The 17,556-nt window shown below is 43.2% G+C and overlaps 1 protein-coding gene across 1 annotated transcript; it reads right to left on the bottom strand.

Annotated features, from left to right (window-relative positions):
* Positions 1-574: 574 nt before the first annotated feature.
* LOC124871976 (ADP-ribosylation factor-like protein 4C) lies at positions 575-3,503 on the bottom strand. The gene has a single exon (XM_047371625.1). The coding sequence runs from the start codon at positions 2,851-2,853 to the stop codon at positions 2,272-2,274; it is 582 nt and encodes a 193-aa protein (XP_047227581.1). The 5' UTR covers positions 2,854-3,503; the 3' UTR covers positions 575-2,271.
* Positions 3,504-17,556: the final 14,053 nt, after the last annotated feature.

The following is a 17,556-nucleotide window of genomic DNA, read 5'->3' as shown; positions in this document are numbered from 1 at the left end:
AATACTATAATAGGAATCAACTGTATGTTATTTGTTGAGCAAACATTACCTGGACCCTAAATAGCAGGCCCTGTTGTACTGTGGTAAATTCAGAAAAGGCAGCTTAAAATGTGAGGAGTGCAGCATTCCAGAGGGGAAGCATCCAGTCAGTACTGCCCTGTTTCCTGTTATTAATGGTAACAGAATTGACAGGCTTAAAAATATATGTGAAACCTTATCCCCATCACTAACGATCAAGGGAGAGTAAACATTACTTGAGACAGAAAGCTGTAAAATCCAGATGGGTGCCGGCCTAATCTGAGCCCTGGCTGCTGCCATAAATACGACGCCGCAATGCAGATCCATAAATTTAACAAACGGGCTGCAGCTTTTCTCTAAAGCTCCTCTGCATGCTCTAATTGTAAAACCAGGCACCGCCCCCCCCCCCCCCCCACACACACACACACCTTCCCCCACACACACACACTTTACTTTGAACTGTGTAACGTTTGAACCTCACCTGGGATTGCATTTGACTGAAATAAATCAGAGAAGACACTAATGACCTCTTTATCACAAATCACAACCTCTCAAATTCTGGGCTTAAAATCTTTTAATATTCAAAAAATACTTCAATTTTGGCCTCTTGGTACATAAACAACCTGGATCTGCTTCTTTATTAATACAGTGTAGTTTCCTACTGGTTTGTTAGCAAATGAAAAGTGCAAAGTAGTGGACGCTGTCCTCAGTCCACATTGCAGAGGAAAGGCTACTTCAATGCTCCAAATAAAAAAGAAAACAAAAACCAGAACAGTCTGTGTGACACCCATAATATTCAACTGATACTACAGATGTCTGTGAGAAAACATAAAAAGAGCCGAGGCACCTGTGACCCCAGCTACATGCAAAATCAAACTTGTGATTCCAAAAACGCATTCTGCGGATGAAAATAAAAGTTTAACTGAGTCAATGAATGCAGTCCCAGTGAGCCACAGCTTCTTCGGTGTTAAAGAGTTAGTTCCGATTTTTTAAACAATGTTCAGTAAAAGCTATCAACAGTAATGTTTCCATGTCATACTACAGTTAGTTTTAAGAAAAGTGGTGAAACCTTAAGAGTGGGTGAAGGCTAACAGCTAGTCAGAACACTAACTGCAAAAGATTTGCTGTTGTTACATTTGAAAGACACTGTTTTTCACAGATATTAGCAGAACAATTTCAACTGAAAATGTTTATATCCGGGGGGGGTACAACATTAAATTAGCAGAAATTAGCTCTCATGTTTCTGTTTTCTCTCTGAAAATCATTCTGGTTACTAGGATAAACTTAAATTGATTTGACCTGCCGGCTGTATTAATCCACACAGCCAATTAATTGTCAGTCAACCGGGGTAATTTTCTGGAAAAAAATAACGGGGGCCCTAGCCCTGGTAAGCCCTAATGAATTGTGGCCCTAGCAGTGAGCATAGGATGGTTTGAGAGTCTCACAGTACGATAGCCTTGTGTAAAAATACCACAGTTACATTGTATAACGCTACTAAGAGGTTTCGAACAAAAATGAGAAACATGAGGTAATTGTTGTTATTTAAATCAGCTTGCTGGCTGTATTTTTAAAACTGTACAACTTTTATAAGAGTGATGGGTGGCACTCCTTTTCCTGTTTTTTGAGGAAATATTTCTAAACAGACAAATTGGTCTTTTTCATAAGTATTTTAGATACATAGTAGCCTTCTTTCAGCCAGCTGACCAGCAGTGTCATTAAAAAGAATTGTAATATACAGGACCACTGTGCTAAAAAAAAAAAAGAGAAAAGTCATCTGTTTTGAAATCAGAGCTTTTTAAACCCTTGAGACTGGTAACCAACTACTGAGACAGCTAATATGGTGTCGAATCCCTAAAATATAATCATGTACAGTTTCATCACTCTGATGATTTCCTCACTTTTCAACCAACTCCCTGCAAAATGACACGTGTCTCCTACAGGTGATCCAACTTCACAGACCCTCACTTCAAAATGTCGGAACTATTCCTTTAAAGTCATAGATAAAGCAGCAGATGAAACAGGCCAGCCTGTTTTCCTCACAACGTTTCTGGATCCTATTGTACCGTAGGTCTTTTTTTGGTTTAATGTTGTGTTGATCACCCTGCCACCTTCAGTGTGCAAAACCATCATTCAGCAGAGCTTCACAGGTTTAATCCGAAACACAGGATGGAAGAAAATAAGGGAAGTCAACCCGCCTTGGGTGCCAGAACCCGGATTCCTCACATTAAGTCAGGCAGAAACAGAGTCCCGCTGTTACCGCTGCTTCTTCTTCTGCTTCAGGGACTTCCTCCTCTTCACGATCATCTCGTACAGCTTGTCCATGCCCTCGTGGAGCCCCTCGCCTATGATGGCGCAGGCGGGCTGAATGTGGTAGGTGGTGGAGGGCGTGAGTTCGTGCAGGGCCAGCTGCTTCTCGATGTCGGCCACTGGCAGGGACTTGGGCAGGTCCTGCTTGTTGGCGATGACCAGCAGCGGCGTTCCCTGGTTCTCCGCAAACTTGGTGACCTTGTGCAGCTCGGTCTTGGCCTCCTCCAGTCGGTCCACGTCCACCGAGTCCACCACGTAGATGATGCCGTCCGTGCAGCGGCTGTAGGACTTCCACAGGGGCCGCAGCTTCTCCTGTCCCCCCACGTCCCAAAAGTGACAGCTGATGCCCTTCGCCGTGCCGTTGCTCAGCCGGATCTTCTCCGTGTTAAAGCCGATCGTGGGGACGGTGTTGACGAATTCGTTGAATTTCAGTCTATAAAGAACGGTGGTCTTACCGGCGGAGTCCAAACCCAGCATGACGATGTGGAGCGACTGGAAGGCAGAGATGTTGGAGAAGCTGTTCCCCATTTTGGCTTTTATCCCCTGCAGGGGGATTGTATCCACCCTCCCCAAACTGGAAATGCAAGGTTCCAAAGCTCAGATGCGGCTCGTTAATTCCTGGGTTGTAGCAGTAAAATTCCCCAGGTCGGCAGACAGTGGGGGCTACGCTCTGGATGATCGATAGGTTCTGCTGTGGCCCTCAGGAGCAGCAACAGCAGCAGCAGCAGCAGCAGAGAGAGAAGCGGTGCGCCTCGGCAGGACGCAGAGCGCCGTTCATTAGTATTCCCCTCACGCACTCGCATCCATTTGATGACGAGGAAAGTCCAACAGTTTGAACACTCATTCAAAAATGACACAGCTTTAAAAGACGAGCACAACAAGCGTCTGTAATTCCCTGATATCCCAAATAATCTCTCCCTGAAGTGACCGTTATTCGGGATGGGGAATGCGCAAAGATCCAGCAATTCAACAGGAACACAATTCCCAGCTGCCTCTCCTTCAGCGGCTCCGTCTCAGGCCCTCCTCTCCTGTCGCTGACTGCAGCCGTACTGCTGTGTGGATGACCGAACATCAGAGGCAGCCCCCGATACGCTCCACCCCTGCAGGCCGGGACGTGTGCCAATGAGGCTGCATGCGAGCGTCCTCACAAGCCGCTGCGGCGATCCGGTGAACGCAGACTTCAGACGTTTCACGTTAACGTGAGTGTTGGAGTCCAGGAGTCAAAAATGCTCCAAGCAGCTTTGATCTGAAGGATTTTTGCTTTATCGTTTAAAAATGCAAACTCAGCTGAATGAGACCAAACAAAAACAGGGCGCAACAGCCTTTTAGAATTAATCTTGACCAATAGCGCCACACTATGGTGAAAGTAGTAAAACGTTTTGCATTAAGTGAATTTCTTTTACCCGATTCAGAGGAGTAGGTCTGTAAAACAAAACAAAAAATAAATTAATAAATGATAAATAAAAAACAGCGGCCTCAGTTCTAAGACTTCATGTACTTAAAGTACTAAAAAAAAGGTTACACACACATCAGGGGCACAGATGTGATACTTTTGGCATAAATGGAACAAAAACTAAAGAACCTCAGCTGGAATTGTTAAATCACGTATCATAATCGTATATCATAAGTGTTGTATTAGGTGTTTCTTGTTATGTATCATATATTCCAACTACACAGATACATTTTGTATACCTTTAAAACATAAAACACCCTTTTAAAAACCTGTTTAACAATTCAAAATGCATGGAAAAGACGTTTAAACATTTTTTGTAAAACTGTGTAAAAAAAGATTTAGCTGCATGTTTTCTTTATGACAATGAGCCAAAACATACCAGGTAATCCACCAAGTCCTGGCTCAGAATTATGGGCTCAGTCCAGATCTTGATCTCACTGAGATCCTTTAGGGTGACTTGAAAGCAGCTACCACATGCAGGAAACCCCAAAAACATCTGACAGCTGAAAGGTGAGGCAGATGTTCCTCAGATATATGTCAGTGACTGAAAGATAGCTAGAAGAAACATCTCACTGAAATTATTTCAACCAAAAGAGGTGATCAGTGGGTAGGGTCTTGCAATTGGAAAGTTGAAAGAGAGTTTGATTCCTCTTGCCACATATTGATGTGCTCCTCAGCAAGGCACTTAACCCCAAGTGCCTACTGAAATGCATACCGACGTATGGAAGAATTTGCTTGTTTAAGTGGGACTGGGTAAATGTCGATCGAGTTTAAAGTGCTTTGAGTGGTTGGTAAAGACTAGAAAAGCACTTTATAAACTAAGTCCTATTACCAAAGGGACTAGATAATAAAGATCAAGGTGTCCTAACTTGCTACCTACACATTTTTATTGTTCTGTTTTTCTTTGCCAGAGATAAATAATAAATGAAACTGAACATAAAATGTGAATGTTTCCCAATAGAGAACTGAATAGTTCATGGGGTGTGTGATTTTTTTCACACGGCTGAATATGTGGGACTTTTTTTTCATAAAACACAGAAGAAAGCAACCTCCTACATTGGATAGCTTTTTTTTACTTGTAAAGAAATGACCAACACTTGTTGGGTTCCCTACACTGGGTGTCCTCTGTGAAGAATCTATGCATTAATGGCTTCCACAGTGAAAGTTTTCCAACGGATGTGTTCAGGATCTAAAACTGACCTTATAAAGTTCAGACAACATCTCAAGGAGGTTAACACTTCCCATAATGTTGCTATATGATTTAATTAAAGCAGGTCTTGGCAACATAATTGTCATAATGTTTCAAACAGTTTTGACCCACATGCAGAAAGCAGTTCAGGAGACTGAGTTTAATGGTAATGAGTTTATTTACAATGTAAGGAAATGTGCAGGGAACTGGAACCAGGATACCAACTGCAAAATAAACAGAACGGTAAGCAAGGAGTAACTCAGGATCTGAATTCTTAAATAATAATTCTGTCTTACTGGATAGATGGGGAGATCCGCCTGAGGGGGGTGGAGAGACCAAAGGGTTGTTTACCCATGAGACTGAGGATGGTGAATACTGGTGTGCCAGGATGGTTAGCTGGTCCAAGAGTTTCTGAAGTTGGTGCAGTGGATGGAGGAGGGTGGAAATGAAAAGGAAATGAAAGGTTTGACTTGAGAGACACAAAACACAGGATGGATACGTAGGCTGGAAGGCAAGCGCAGACGAAGAGCAGAGGGACTGATGACTGAGTCAATAGTGTAGGGACCAATGAAGTGAGGAGACAGTTTCTTGGACATAGCCTTCAATGGGATGTCCCGGGAGGACAACCAAACCTTTTGGCCAGGCCGGTACACCGGAGCAGGCCGCCGCTTACGGTCAGCGTACTTCTTGTTTTGGTCCGCTGTACAAAGGAGAACTCTGGTAGCATTTCCCCAGATTCGTTTACAACTGCGTATGTGGTGCCGAACAGATGCTACGGCAATGTCCTTTTCATCTGCGGGGAATAGGGGAGGTTGATAACCAATAGAAACCTGAAAAGGAGAGAGGCCAGTTGCAGATTAAATTTGAGAGTTGACTGCATATTCGACCCAGGGGAGATAGATACACCAATCAAGAGGTTCAGATGCGGTCATGCATCTGAGGATGGACTCCATCTGTTGGTTCATGCATTCTGTCTGTCCATTAGATTGGGGGTGGTACCCAGAAGTCAGGGAAGCCTTGACTCCAAGGGCCAAACAAAACTGTTTCCAAACACGAGAGATAAATTGGGGGCCTCGATCTGACAAAATGTCCTGAGGTATACCATCAAGGTGAAAAACATGCTGAACCAACAGCTGGGCAGTTTGGAAAGCAGATGGAAGTTTTTTCAGTGGTACAAGGTGGCAGGACTTAGAAAAACGGTCAGCAATTGTAAGGATGTCCGTATTACCCTTAGAAATAGGTAAACCAGTTACAAAATCAAGTGCTTTGTGAGACCAAGGGCGTTTGGGCGTACTGAGAGGCTGGAGTAACCCATAGGGAGGCTAATTGCCTGATTTTTGTCTGGCATAGACTGAACAGGCCTGCACATACTCGTTAACATCCTTGTGAAGGGATGGCCACCAAAATCACCAGGAAATGAGTGAGATGGTTCTGCTAACCCCTGGGTGACCTGAGAATTTAGCAGTATGAATCCAACGGATAAGCCTAAACCTAACAGACGTAGGAACATACTTCCTGTTGGGAGGACCTGTACCTGGGTCCGGCTCGTTACGTTGGGCATTGTTTATATGGTCCACCTCCACCTCCCAAACTAAAGCTCCAAATATCCAATGGGACGGCACAATGGGTTCTGCCTCTTTCACGGTAGAGTCAGGTGAATGAAGCCGGGAAAGAGCATCCGGTTTGTGGTTCTTGGAGCCAGGTCTGTAAGAAATAGAGAGATCAAAACGAGAGAAAAACAGTGACCAATGTGATTGGCGTGGGTTCAGTCTTTTGGCTGATTGCAAGTAGGCCAGATTTCTGTGATCGGTCCACACTAAAATGGGGTGTTTTGCACCCTCCAGCCAATGTCTCCACTCTTCGAGAGCTAACTTAATGGCGAGCAGCTCTCTATTTCCCACGTCATAATTCCGCTCGGTGTTTGTTAGCCGACGGGAAAAGAAGGCACATGGGTGGAGCTTTCCATCCGTGGGAGACTGCTGAGAAAGTACTGCACCAACACCTGTATCAGAGGCGTCAACCTCCAAAATAAACTGTCTGGAGGAATCAGGATGAACCAGTATGGGAGTCTGAGAAAACCTCTCTTTTAATGTCCGAAACGCCTTGTCAGCCTCTGGTGTCCAGGTGAACACAATGTTAGTGGAGGTTAAGGCAGTGAGTGGTGCGGCTATCAAACTGAAGTTCTTAATGAATCGCCGATAAAAGTTCGCAAATCCAAGGAACCACTGAAGCTGCTTGCGGGAGTCCGGAACAGGCCACTCCAGTACTTCCTTGATCTTCTCAAGATCCGAGCGAACCTGTCCACCCTCCAGGATGTATCCCAAGAATGTGATAGATGTTTTATGGAACTCACATTTCTCGGCTTTCACAAACAGTCTATTCTCCAACAGTCTTTGAAGAACTTGAAGAACTAGACGGACGTGACGGGTGTGCTCTTTAATGTCCTTGGAGTAGATCAAGATATCATCAAGGTAGACAAAAACAAAAACATTTAAAAAATCCCTAAGAACATCGTTGATTAGGGACCGAAAGACTGCTGGTGCATTACTTAGTCCAAAAGGCATGACAAGGTATTCAAAATTGCCTAACGGGGTCTTGAAGGCGGTCTTCCACTCATACCCCTGGCGGATCCTAACTAGATGGTAGGCGTTACGGAGATCTAACCTGGAAAACATAGTGGAACTGTGAACAGGTTCAAAGGCCAAGGAAAGGAGAGGGTATTTGTTTTTTACTGTAATTTGGTTTAACCCCCTATAGTCGATACAAGGGCGGAGTGAACCATCTTTCTTTTCCAAAAAGAAAAACCCAGGTCCGAGTGGAGATGAAGAGGGGTGAATTAACCCAGTCACCAGAGACTCATTAATATAGTCCTCCATAACCTTTCTTTCTGGTCCAGAGATGTGATAGAGCCTACTGGAAGGCAGGGGGGCACCGGGAAGCAAATCTATTGCACAGTCATAGGGTCTATGCGGGGGCAATGACAAGGTCTTGGATTTACTAAAAACTAACCTGAGATCATGGTACTCTGGAGGGACGTTAGAGAGATCGGAAATCTCATTTTCTGCGGGACCTGACTCAGAGGGGAGTGCCTAGTTAATGTGAGGGTTATGTTTTTTGAGCCAAGGAAAATCTAAAACAATAGAATATAAGGAGATGGGAAACACAAAAAAAAATATCTCCTCCCTATGAGTCCCGGAAAGAATTAGTGTCAAAGGTTTGTTTCTATGAGTGATTCGTGGTAATTTCTGTCCATCTAATGATCAAACTAACTGAGGTGTTGGGAGTGGCTCAGTCTCAACCTGAGCGTCATTAACCAACCTCTGATCAATAAGGTTCTGGTTGCTACCCGAGTCAATAAGAGCGGAAAGATTCTGAAAAGGACGATGTGAAATTAACGGACCTGGCCTTTTGACCCCGAGGGACGAATTGGGCAGTTGGCAAGGAGATGTTCTGGTGAGCCACAGTAAAAACACTGGTTAGATTGGCGGCGTCTCCGTTTTTCCTCTGGGGAAAGACGAGTACGCCCAATCTGCATGGGTTCTATTCCTAAACTTTGTGAAACTGAGGTAGGGCGAATAGTTTCAGTGGTTTGGCTAGAGAGATGGGACCTTACTGCGCTCTGTTCTAACCGGTTATCTAGTCTGACGGCTAACTTGATTAACCCATTCAAGGTCTTGGGCTCGTCGACCAATGCTAACTCATCCTTTAACGGATAATTTAAGGACAGGAAAAAGGCAGCTCTAAGAGTGCAGTCATTCCATCCAGAAGCTGCTGCAAGGATGCGAAAATCAATGGAGAACTCAACTGACTGGTTTCTTTGTTTGATATACTAAAATTTCCGAGCATCGGCGGTTAAGTCATTTTCACAGGAAAAGACCTGTCGAAACTCCTCCTCAAACTCAGGGAATGTACAACCAAAGTCCAAACAATTAGAAAAACGTGCCTCTGCCCATCGCAGGGCCATTCCAGTGAGTAATCCCAGAACAAAGGAAATCTTTACAGAATCATGTGGGAAAGATTGTGGGGAGCGATTGAAAACAAGAGTACATTGGAGGAGGAAACCCTTACAATCCCCTTTCTCCCTGGAGAATTTTTCAAGATTAGGGGAAGTGACATCACGAGAGCGCAGAAGTTGCTGAGAGACCAGAGAGGGTGAAGCGCCCTCTACGGCCGGGGCGGTGAAATTGCTCAAGGTCTGCTGAAACATGGAGACTAGTTGTTCGACTTGCTGATTAGTTTGTTTCTGCTGTTCAAAGAGAGAATGGAGGAATGAGTTGTGGGTTATGATTTGGTGGTGTTGTTCAGAAAGAGTTCTCCTGAATGCTTCTGCTGGGTCGCGATGGCCAGAGTTTTCTGTCATAATGTTTCGAACAGTTTTGACCCACATGCAGAAAGCAATTCAGGAGACTGAGTTTAACGGTAATGAGTTTATTTACAATGTAAGGAAATGTGCAGGGAACTGGAACCAGGATACCAACTGTAAAATAAACAGAACGGTAAGCAAGGAGTAACTCAGGATCTGAATTCTTAAATAATAATTCTGTCTTACTGGATAGATGGGGAGATCCGCCAGAGGGGGGTGGAGAGACCAAAGGGTTGTTTACCTGTAAGACTGAGGATGGTGAATACTGGTGTGCCAGAATGGTTAGCTGGTCCAAGAGTTTCTGAAGTTGGTGCAGTGGATGGAGGAGGGTGGACAGGGTTAATGGAGGGTGATCCAAAGAGCGAAGAAATCAGGAGGCTGCCAGCTGGTGTGATCAAACGAAGTAACAAGAGGCTTGAGTCTTTGTTCATGGAGCTGGATAGCTTCTTTCCAGAAGAGGGTAATCCAGGCAGAGTTCAATGCAGAAGGCAAAGTCAAGTTCAGGTAATCCTGCAAGGTAACAGACACTGATTACCAAAAGGTCAAGGCAAGGACAAGACAAAGGTAATGTGGCTAAAGCTGTACCACTAAAGGCAACACTCTGTCAGTGAGTTGCTGGCAGCCTCCTCCTTAAATATTCCTCAGTAGGTAATCAGGGGAATAGAAAACACCTGTCACCTCTCCTCCAGGTTCCACGCCATCTAGAGGTTAAGCATAGTAAACAGCACCAAACAAACAGACATGGTACAGATCCTGACAATAATGGACTTTTTCAATCACATTTGTACCTGGTTCTTGTCTGATTCTTCTACCTAACTGCTTTGCAATAGCTATTTCCTTATGACTTCATTACTCATTTTTACTTGGCTTCTGTTATCTGTAACATCATCCACATCATCTGTTATCATATGTAAACTGTATCTGTTTTCTTGCTAAAGTCTAAATATATTATCTGTTACAAAAACACATTAATAAACTATTATTTAATTATTTAAAGTAGGCATAAATATCACATATTAATGGACACATACAACCCCAAGTCCATTGAAGTTGGGATGTTGTGTAAAACATAATGAAAAACAGAATAAAATTATTTGCAAATCCTGTTTAACCTATATGCAATTGAATAAACTACAAAGACAAAATATTTAATGTTTAAACAGATAAACCTTATTGGGTTTTGTTTTGTGCAAATATTCACTCATTTTGAATTTGATGCTTGCAACACGTTCCAAAAAGGTCAGGACCGATGCATTTTTATCACTGTGCTACATCACCTTCCCTTTAACAGCACTCAATAAGTGTTTGTGAACTGATGACACTAATTGTTAAAGCTTTGCAGGGGGAATTATTTCCCATTCTTGCTTGATGAACAACTTTAGTTACTCAACAGCTCCTTTCCCAGCTTTTGTGGAACGTGTTGCAAGCATCAAATTCAAAATGAGTGAATATTTCCAAAAACCATTAAAGTTTATCAGTTTGAACATTAAATATTTTGTCTTTGTAGTGGATTCAGTTTCATATAGGTTGAACTGGATTTGCAGATCAGCGTATTCTGTCCCAACTTTATTAGAATTGGGGTTGTATTTATTTTAGTATATTGAAGCCAATTAAATGTGGAAGCTTCAGAGGTCATCATAGCACTGAAACAGCTTTGCTGAAAGTCATTAATGATATTCTTATGGCCTCAGATAATGGACTTGTGTCTGTACTGGTTCTGTTAGATCTCAGTGCGGCATTTGATACAGTCGATTACAATATTTTCTTAGAAAGGTTGGAATATTCTGTAGGGATCAATTCAATTCAGTTTTATTTATATAGCGCCAATTCACAACACATGTTGTCTCAAGGCACTTCACAACAGTCAGGTACATACATTCCAATTAATCCTAACCATTGAACAGTGCAGTCAAAGTTAGTTATTTATTCAAATTGGATAAAAAGTTTTTCTGTCTAAGGAAACCAAGCAGATTGCATCCAGTCAGTGACTTGCAGCATTCACTCCTCGTGGATGAGCATGTAGAGACAGTGGACAGATCAGGGGAACAGCGCTAGGCTGGTTTAAATCTTATTTGTCTGACAGATTCCAGTTTGTTCATGTAAATGATAAATCATCTTTAAACTCCAGGATTAATTGTGGAGTACCACAGGGTTCAGTACTTGGGCCAATTCTCTTTACTATATATATGCTTCCTATAGGTCAAATTATCAGGCAGCATAGGATAAATTTTCACTGTTATGCTGATGATACTCAGCTTTACTTATCCATAAATCCTGATGAGCCCAACCAGTTAGATATACTACAAGTATGTCTTGAAGATATAAAAACTTGGATGACTTTAAATTTTTTGCTTCTAAATTCAGACAAGACAGAAGTTGTCGTCTTTGGACCGGAGTCTTTAAAAAAGAAACTGCTTTATCAATCACTTAACCTGGATGGCATTAAATTGACCTCCGGTAATAAAGTAAAAAACCTTGGTATTACTTTTGACCAGGGCATGTCATTTAAATCCCATATTAAACAGGTTTCTAGGATTTCCTTCTTTCATCTCCGGAACATTGCCAAAATTAGAAATATCCAGGAGAGGATATTTCCTGGATATCCAGGAGTGACGCTGAAAAACTAGTCCATGCATTTGTTACTTCAAGGCTGGACTATTGTAATTCGTTACTATCAGGATGTCCACAAAATGCAGTTAAAAGCCATCAGCTGATTCAAAATGCTGCAGCAAGAGTTCTGATGAAAATTAAAAAGAGAGATCATATTTCTAGTATTTTGGCTTCCCTTCATTGGCTCCCAGTTAACTCCAGAATATAATTTAAAATTATCCTCCTCACATATAAAGCCCTTAATGATCTAGCTCCATCATACATCAGAGATCTGATTGTTCCATATGTTCCTAACAGAGCACTTCGTTCTCAGACTGCAGGTTTACTGGTGGTTCCTAGAGTCTCTAGAAGTAGAATGGGAGGCAGATCCTTTAGTTATCAGGCTCCTCTCCTGTGGAACCAGCTCCCAGTTTTAGTCTGTGAGGCAGACACCCTGTCTACTTTTAAGGCTAGGCTTAAAACTTTCCTTTTTGATAAAGCTTATAGTTAGAGTGGCTTAGTTTATCAGGGAGGGAGCCTTCCTCCCTCCCTGTTGGATGGAGTAAGGGGGAGTCAGGTTTAACCTAAACCGGCTCAGTTATGGTTGAGTTGCAAACACATCCTTCATTTCTGCTACCTGTATGACCCCTTTTCTTTTCCAATGGTTATAATCAGTCTGACAGAGGGAGGTATCCCAATCCTTGTGGTTTTTAGTATAGCAATGACCATCAGTGGGACCCTTTGTGGGGTTCCTTGTGACGACATTGTTGTAAATAAGCGCCATTTAACTGAATAATCTGAACTGAAACTATCTGTGTAGTTATGCTGCTATAGGCTTAGGCTGCTGGAGGACATAATGACCACTTTCACCCTCTTCGCTACATTCACACTACTCTCCAATTTTGCATTATTTGCTGTTATTTCAGCTTTTAACCTTGTTCTCTCTTTTCTCTTCCTAGAAGCTACACCTGGCCTGACTCTGTGTCTACCTGTAACACCTTTCTGGAGAGGGGCATCGTCCAAGCTTCTGCTGGCAACAACTTAATGCTCACCCTCTACCGATGATCCACATGGCCTGGCCCTGTCTTTTAGTCTTTAACCCTTTCTCTCTCCTAGACATGGCGATGGACTGAGCTTAACTGTGACTAACTCTATGTGCTCTTTTTCAGACTCTAACCTTGAAAACTGGCTCAGAGTTTATCTGTTCTTTCTTCTAGGTGAAACGTCTAAAGGAGCTACATCCATTAACATTTATTCTTCCTTCCCATAGAAAGGACTCCTGGATCAATGCTTCTTTGTTCTCATTGTGTCTCTGCTCTGTTCTCTCAAACCTCCAGTCGGTCGTGGCAGATGGCCGCTCACACTGAGCCTGGTTCTGCTGGAGGTTTCTTTCTGTTAAAAGGGAGTTTTTCCTCTCCACTGTCGCTACATGCATGCTCAGTAAGAGGGATTGCTGCAAAGTCAACGCCAGTGACTGTCCACTGTCTCTACATGCTCATCCAGGATGAGGGAATGCTGTAAGTCTCTGACTGGATGCAATCTGCTGGGTTTCCTTAGATATTCACACCTCAAGTCATCCCCTCTACATCCCATTCAGGAACAAATTTGACCCGTAAAACAACCAACCCCGTACCTTCAGATCCTCTGCCTGCACTAAAGATCTCAGAGGAAGATGTAAATAGGCTCTTTCAGCGCATGAAAACAAAGAAAGCTGGAGGACCTGATAACGTCTCCCCATCATGCCTGAAAGTCTGTGCAAATCAACTCTCTCCGATCTTCACAAGGATCTTCAACAAATCACTGGATAAATGTGAGGTCCCCTCCTGCCTCAAATGATCCACCATCATCCCAGTGCCCAAGAAACCCACCATCCTAGGATTAAATGACTACAGGCCTGTTGTCCTGACATCTGTGGTCATGAAATCCTTTGAGCGGCTGGTGTTGAAGCACCTGAAAGACATCACAGACCCCCTGCTGGACCCCCTGCAATTTGCTTACCGAGCAAACAGGTCAGCAGATGATGCTGTTAACTTAGATCTACACTTCATCCTGCAACACCTCGACCATCCAGGGACGTACGCCAGGATCCTGTTTGTAGACTTCAGCTCGGCCTTCAACACCATCATACCAGACATCCTCCACCAGAAGCTCACACAGCTCAACGTCCCAGCCTCCACCTGTCAGTGGATCAACAGCTTCCTGAGGGACCGACAGCAGCAGGTGAGACTGGGGAGCATCTTCTCCCGCAGCAGATCAATAAGTACTGGTGCCCCCCAGGGGTGTGTTCTATCCCCACTCCTCTTCTCTCTGTACACAAATGACTGCACCTCATCGGACTCGTCCGTGAAACTCCTTAAGTTTGAAGACGACACCACTGTCATTGGACTGATCCAGGACGGTGATGAGTCTGCATACAGACAGCAGGTGGATCGGCTGGTACACTGGTGTTGTCAGAACTACCTGGAACTCAACCCACTCAAGACTGTGGAAATGGTGGTGGACCCCCCTCACCATCCTCAACAACACCGTGTCTGATGTGGAGCACTTCAGATTCCTAGGAACCACCATCTCTGAGGACCTGAGATGGTCTTCACAGATAGACAATGTTCGGAAGAAGGCCCAGCAGAGACTGTACTTCCTGAGGCAACTCAAGAAGTTCAACCTTCCACAGGAGCTGTTGGTCATCTTCTACACTGCCATCATTCAGTCTGTCCTGTCTTCATCCATCTCAGTGTGGTTTGGCTCATCCACAAAACAGGACAGGTCCAGACTGCAACAAATAATCAGGACTGCAGAGAGAATAATCAGGGCTGACCTTCCCTCCATCCAGGACTTATACAGGTCAAGGGTCAGGAAAAGAGCTGGAAAAATCTCTGCAGACCCCACACACCCTGCACATAAACTGTTTAGAGTACTACCCTCAGGAGCTCCCGACGGACAGTTCTGGTGGAAACAGGAGAGTTGAGGTGCACATTTAATCCTGCCGTGATTCAGGCAGCTGTGGTTTTATGTTTTTTGGATACAATCCGGGTTAGCACCCGAACATCCCTTTCAGACAGCTTCCTCTTGCATCCACAGTTAATCCTGTTGGATGTGGTTCGTCCTTCTTGGTGGTATGCTGACATTACCCTGGATACCGTGGCTCTTGATACATCACAAAGACTTACTGTCTTGGTCACAGATGCGCCAGCAAGATGTGCACCAACAATTTGTCCTCTTTTGAACTCTGGTATGTCACCCATAATGTTGTGTGCATTTCAATATTTTGAGCAAAACTTTGCTCTTACCCTGCTAATTGAACCTTCACACTCTGCTCTTACTGGTGCAATGTGCAATCAATGAAGACTGGCTACCAGGCTGATCCAATTTAGCCATGAAACCTCCCACACTAAAATGACAGGTGTTTCAGTTTCATTGTCCAACCCCTGTATTTTCCAGGTTTATTGAGCAACACATTCTTCTTTCTAGGTGTAGAACTGGACTATAGGACTGCCTGCAGCAATGAGATGCAATGTGGTGATTTGAAGGACTTTGAAATGTGTTTAGCTACGTTAGGATTAAATTGTTTTATTTTGACGGACCAAAAGGACCAGATATTTTTCATTTCATGATGCAAATCCAGCTAGAAGCTCACAGAGAGGGCTTCTTATGTTTTATATCACAACCAGGTCATTTAACTTTACCTGTAGCTCAGGTGAAACTCCCTCTGCTCTCTGTCCCCCATCATGACCCTGATGATGCTCATTAGAGTAAATCTCCACCAAGTCAGCATTCAGGTTTTACCGCTAACTTCAGCTTGGGTTAAGCCGCTCTGCTTCCACCTGTTCCTGTGTGCACACAGGAACTCCCACTCTCCAATTGACTCCGCGGCTGCTCTGAAATGAGGTGTGCCCCCTCTTGTAGTCCTGTTCGAGGTGCTCGGTGTAACTTTTCGGGTTATGACCGAGGCAGGCTGATGACCCTGGACCGAATAGCTGATCTGAATTTCTCCAGAATGGGCACATTGCCAGTCCGCCGCTGTCTGTGCACATGGTTGCACAATAGTGGTGCCATGAGTGCACAAAGAACCATTTTTGTCTTTTTCTTTTAATTCATTGTCAGGTTAGGTGGAGTGGGAAGTGAATATGGAATACAAAAGAACTAGATCTAAATGGTTTTAAATAATAATGTGAAATCCATTGCCATTTTGGGGCTTATTGCATCTTTTTAATAAACATGTCCTTCTAAATGTTTTCTTTCATGTTATCCGGGGCTACTTAAAAAACATCGGGGGCTTTAGCCCCGGAAGCCCAGGTCTAACAACGCATCGTGTTACATCCCTCTTCCTCCTCAGCTTTCCAGCTGACATCTAAGAGTTTTGAGTCAAAATTGATGGATTTTTTGAATGGCTCACAATTTTAACCATCTTCTATGGGGATTACTTTTCTTTAGATAAAGAAAAGTAACCCCAGAGCATCATGCTGCTACCACTACGTTTCACAGTAGGCATGGTGTTCTTTTGGTGAAATGCATTGTTGCTTTTGTGCCATACCAACATACCTTTTGGAGGTGCTGTTGAAAAGTTCAAGTGCTGGTTTATCAGAGCATTGAACATTCTCCTACAAAGTTTTAGAAGATTTTAGACACAATGCCTTTTTTGTAGAAGCTATACCTTGCAGCTGCAAGTCTTTTGTATAGCTCTACATTTCTACCAGCTTTATACATCTACAGACTGATATTTTTCCCAATATCTCTTTGTAAAATAGCTCAAGCTTAGTCAGATTGGGTAGAGAGCATCTGTGAACATCAGTTTTCAAGACTTGCCACATATTCTCAATTGGATTTAGGGCTGGACTTTGCCCAGCCCATTGAAACACATGAATATGCTTTGATCTAAATTATTTAATTATAGTGTTGGCTGCATGTTTAGACTCATATTTCTACTGGAAGATGGACCTCTGCCCCAGTCTCAAGTCTTTTGCAGCCTCTAACAGATTTTCTTCCATAATTGTCTTGTATTGATGTCCAACCAATTTACCTATAAAGTCTTATTAGGTTTCCTGTAGATGCTGAATAAAAGCATGCCCTATTCCAAGCTTCCTGTTTTCCCTACATGGCCTGTGGCGAAATACAAACAGAACCTCTCATGGCTGTTTTTCAAAAAAAACTTAATGGCACTCCTTCATAAAGACCATATTTTTGGAGTGCACTACTAATAATTGTCCTATCAATAGATTGTCCACCATGAGCCCCTTGGTTGCTTCTCACATTAATGTTCATCTTGCCTGGCCTGTTAGTTTAAGTAGACTGCCATGTCTTCATAGTTACAGCAGTGCAATACTCTTCAGGTTTTTGGAAAATGATTGGACAAAGCTCTATCAGATGTTTTATGAACTAACTGCTTTAAACTACTTAACATCTTTCTCCCTGACCTGTCTGCTGTGTCCCTTGGTCTTCATGATGCTGATTGTTCACAAAATTTCTAAATCACAATTAAATACACTGAAGAATTGCTTGTCACGTGACAGAAAGCAAAAACGTTCAAGGGGCTATGTATATCTTTTCAAAGCAATGTATACAGTAAAATTATTTTGCAATTTTTCTTTGTAACCTACACCTGAGTAAAACCTTCTTCAAATAAAATAATTTTCATCCTCA

The sequence above is a fragment of the Girardinichthys multiradiatus genome, chromosome 7 (genome assembly GCF_021462225.1).
Source record: "Girardinichthys multiradiatus isolate DD_20200921_A chromosome 7, DD_fGirMul_XY1, whole genome shotgun sequence".
Lineage (NCBI taxonomy): Eukaryota > Metazoa > Chordata > Actinopteri > Cyprinodontiformes > Goodeidae > Girardinichthys > Girardinichthys multiradiatus.
This window is presented reverse-complemented; position numbering and strand designations above follow the sequence as displayed.

Bases quoted from the DNA above. Each gene is read 5' to 3' on its own strand.
- LOC124871976 (XM_047371625.1), bottom strand. From the start codon at position 2,853: ATGGGGAACAGCTTCTCCAACATCTCTGCCTTCCAGTCGCTCCACATC.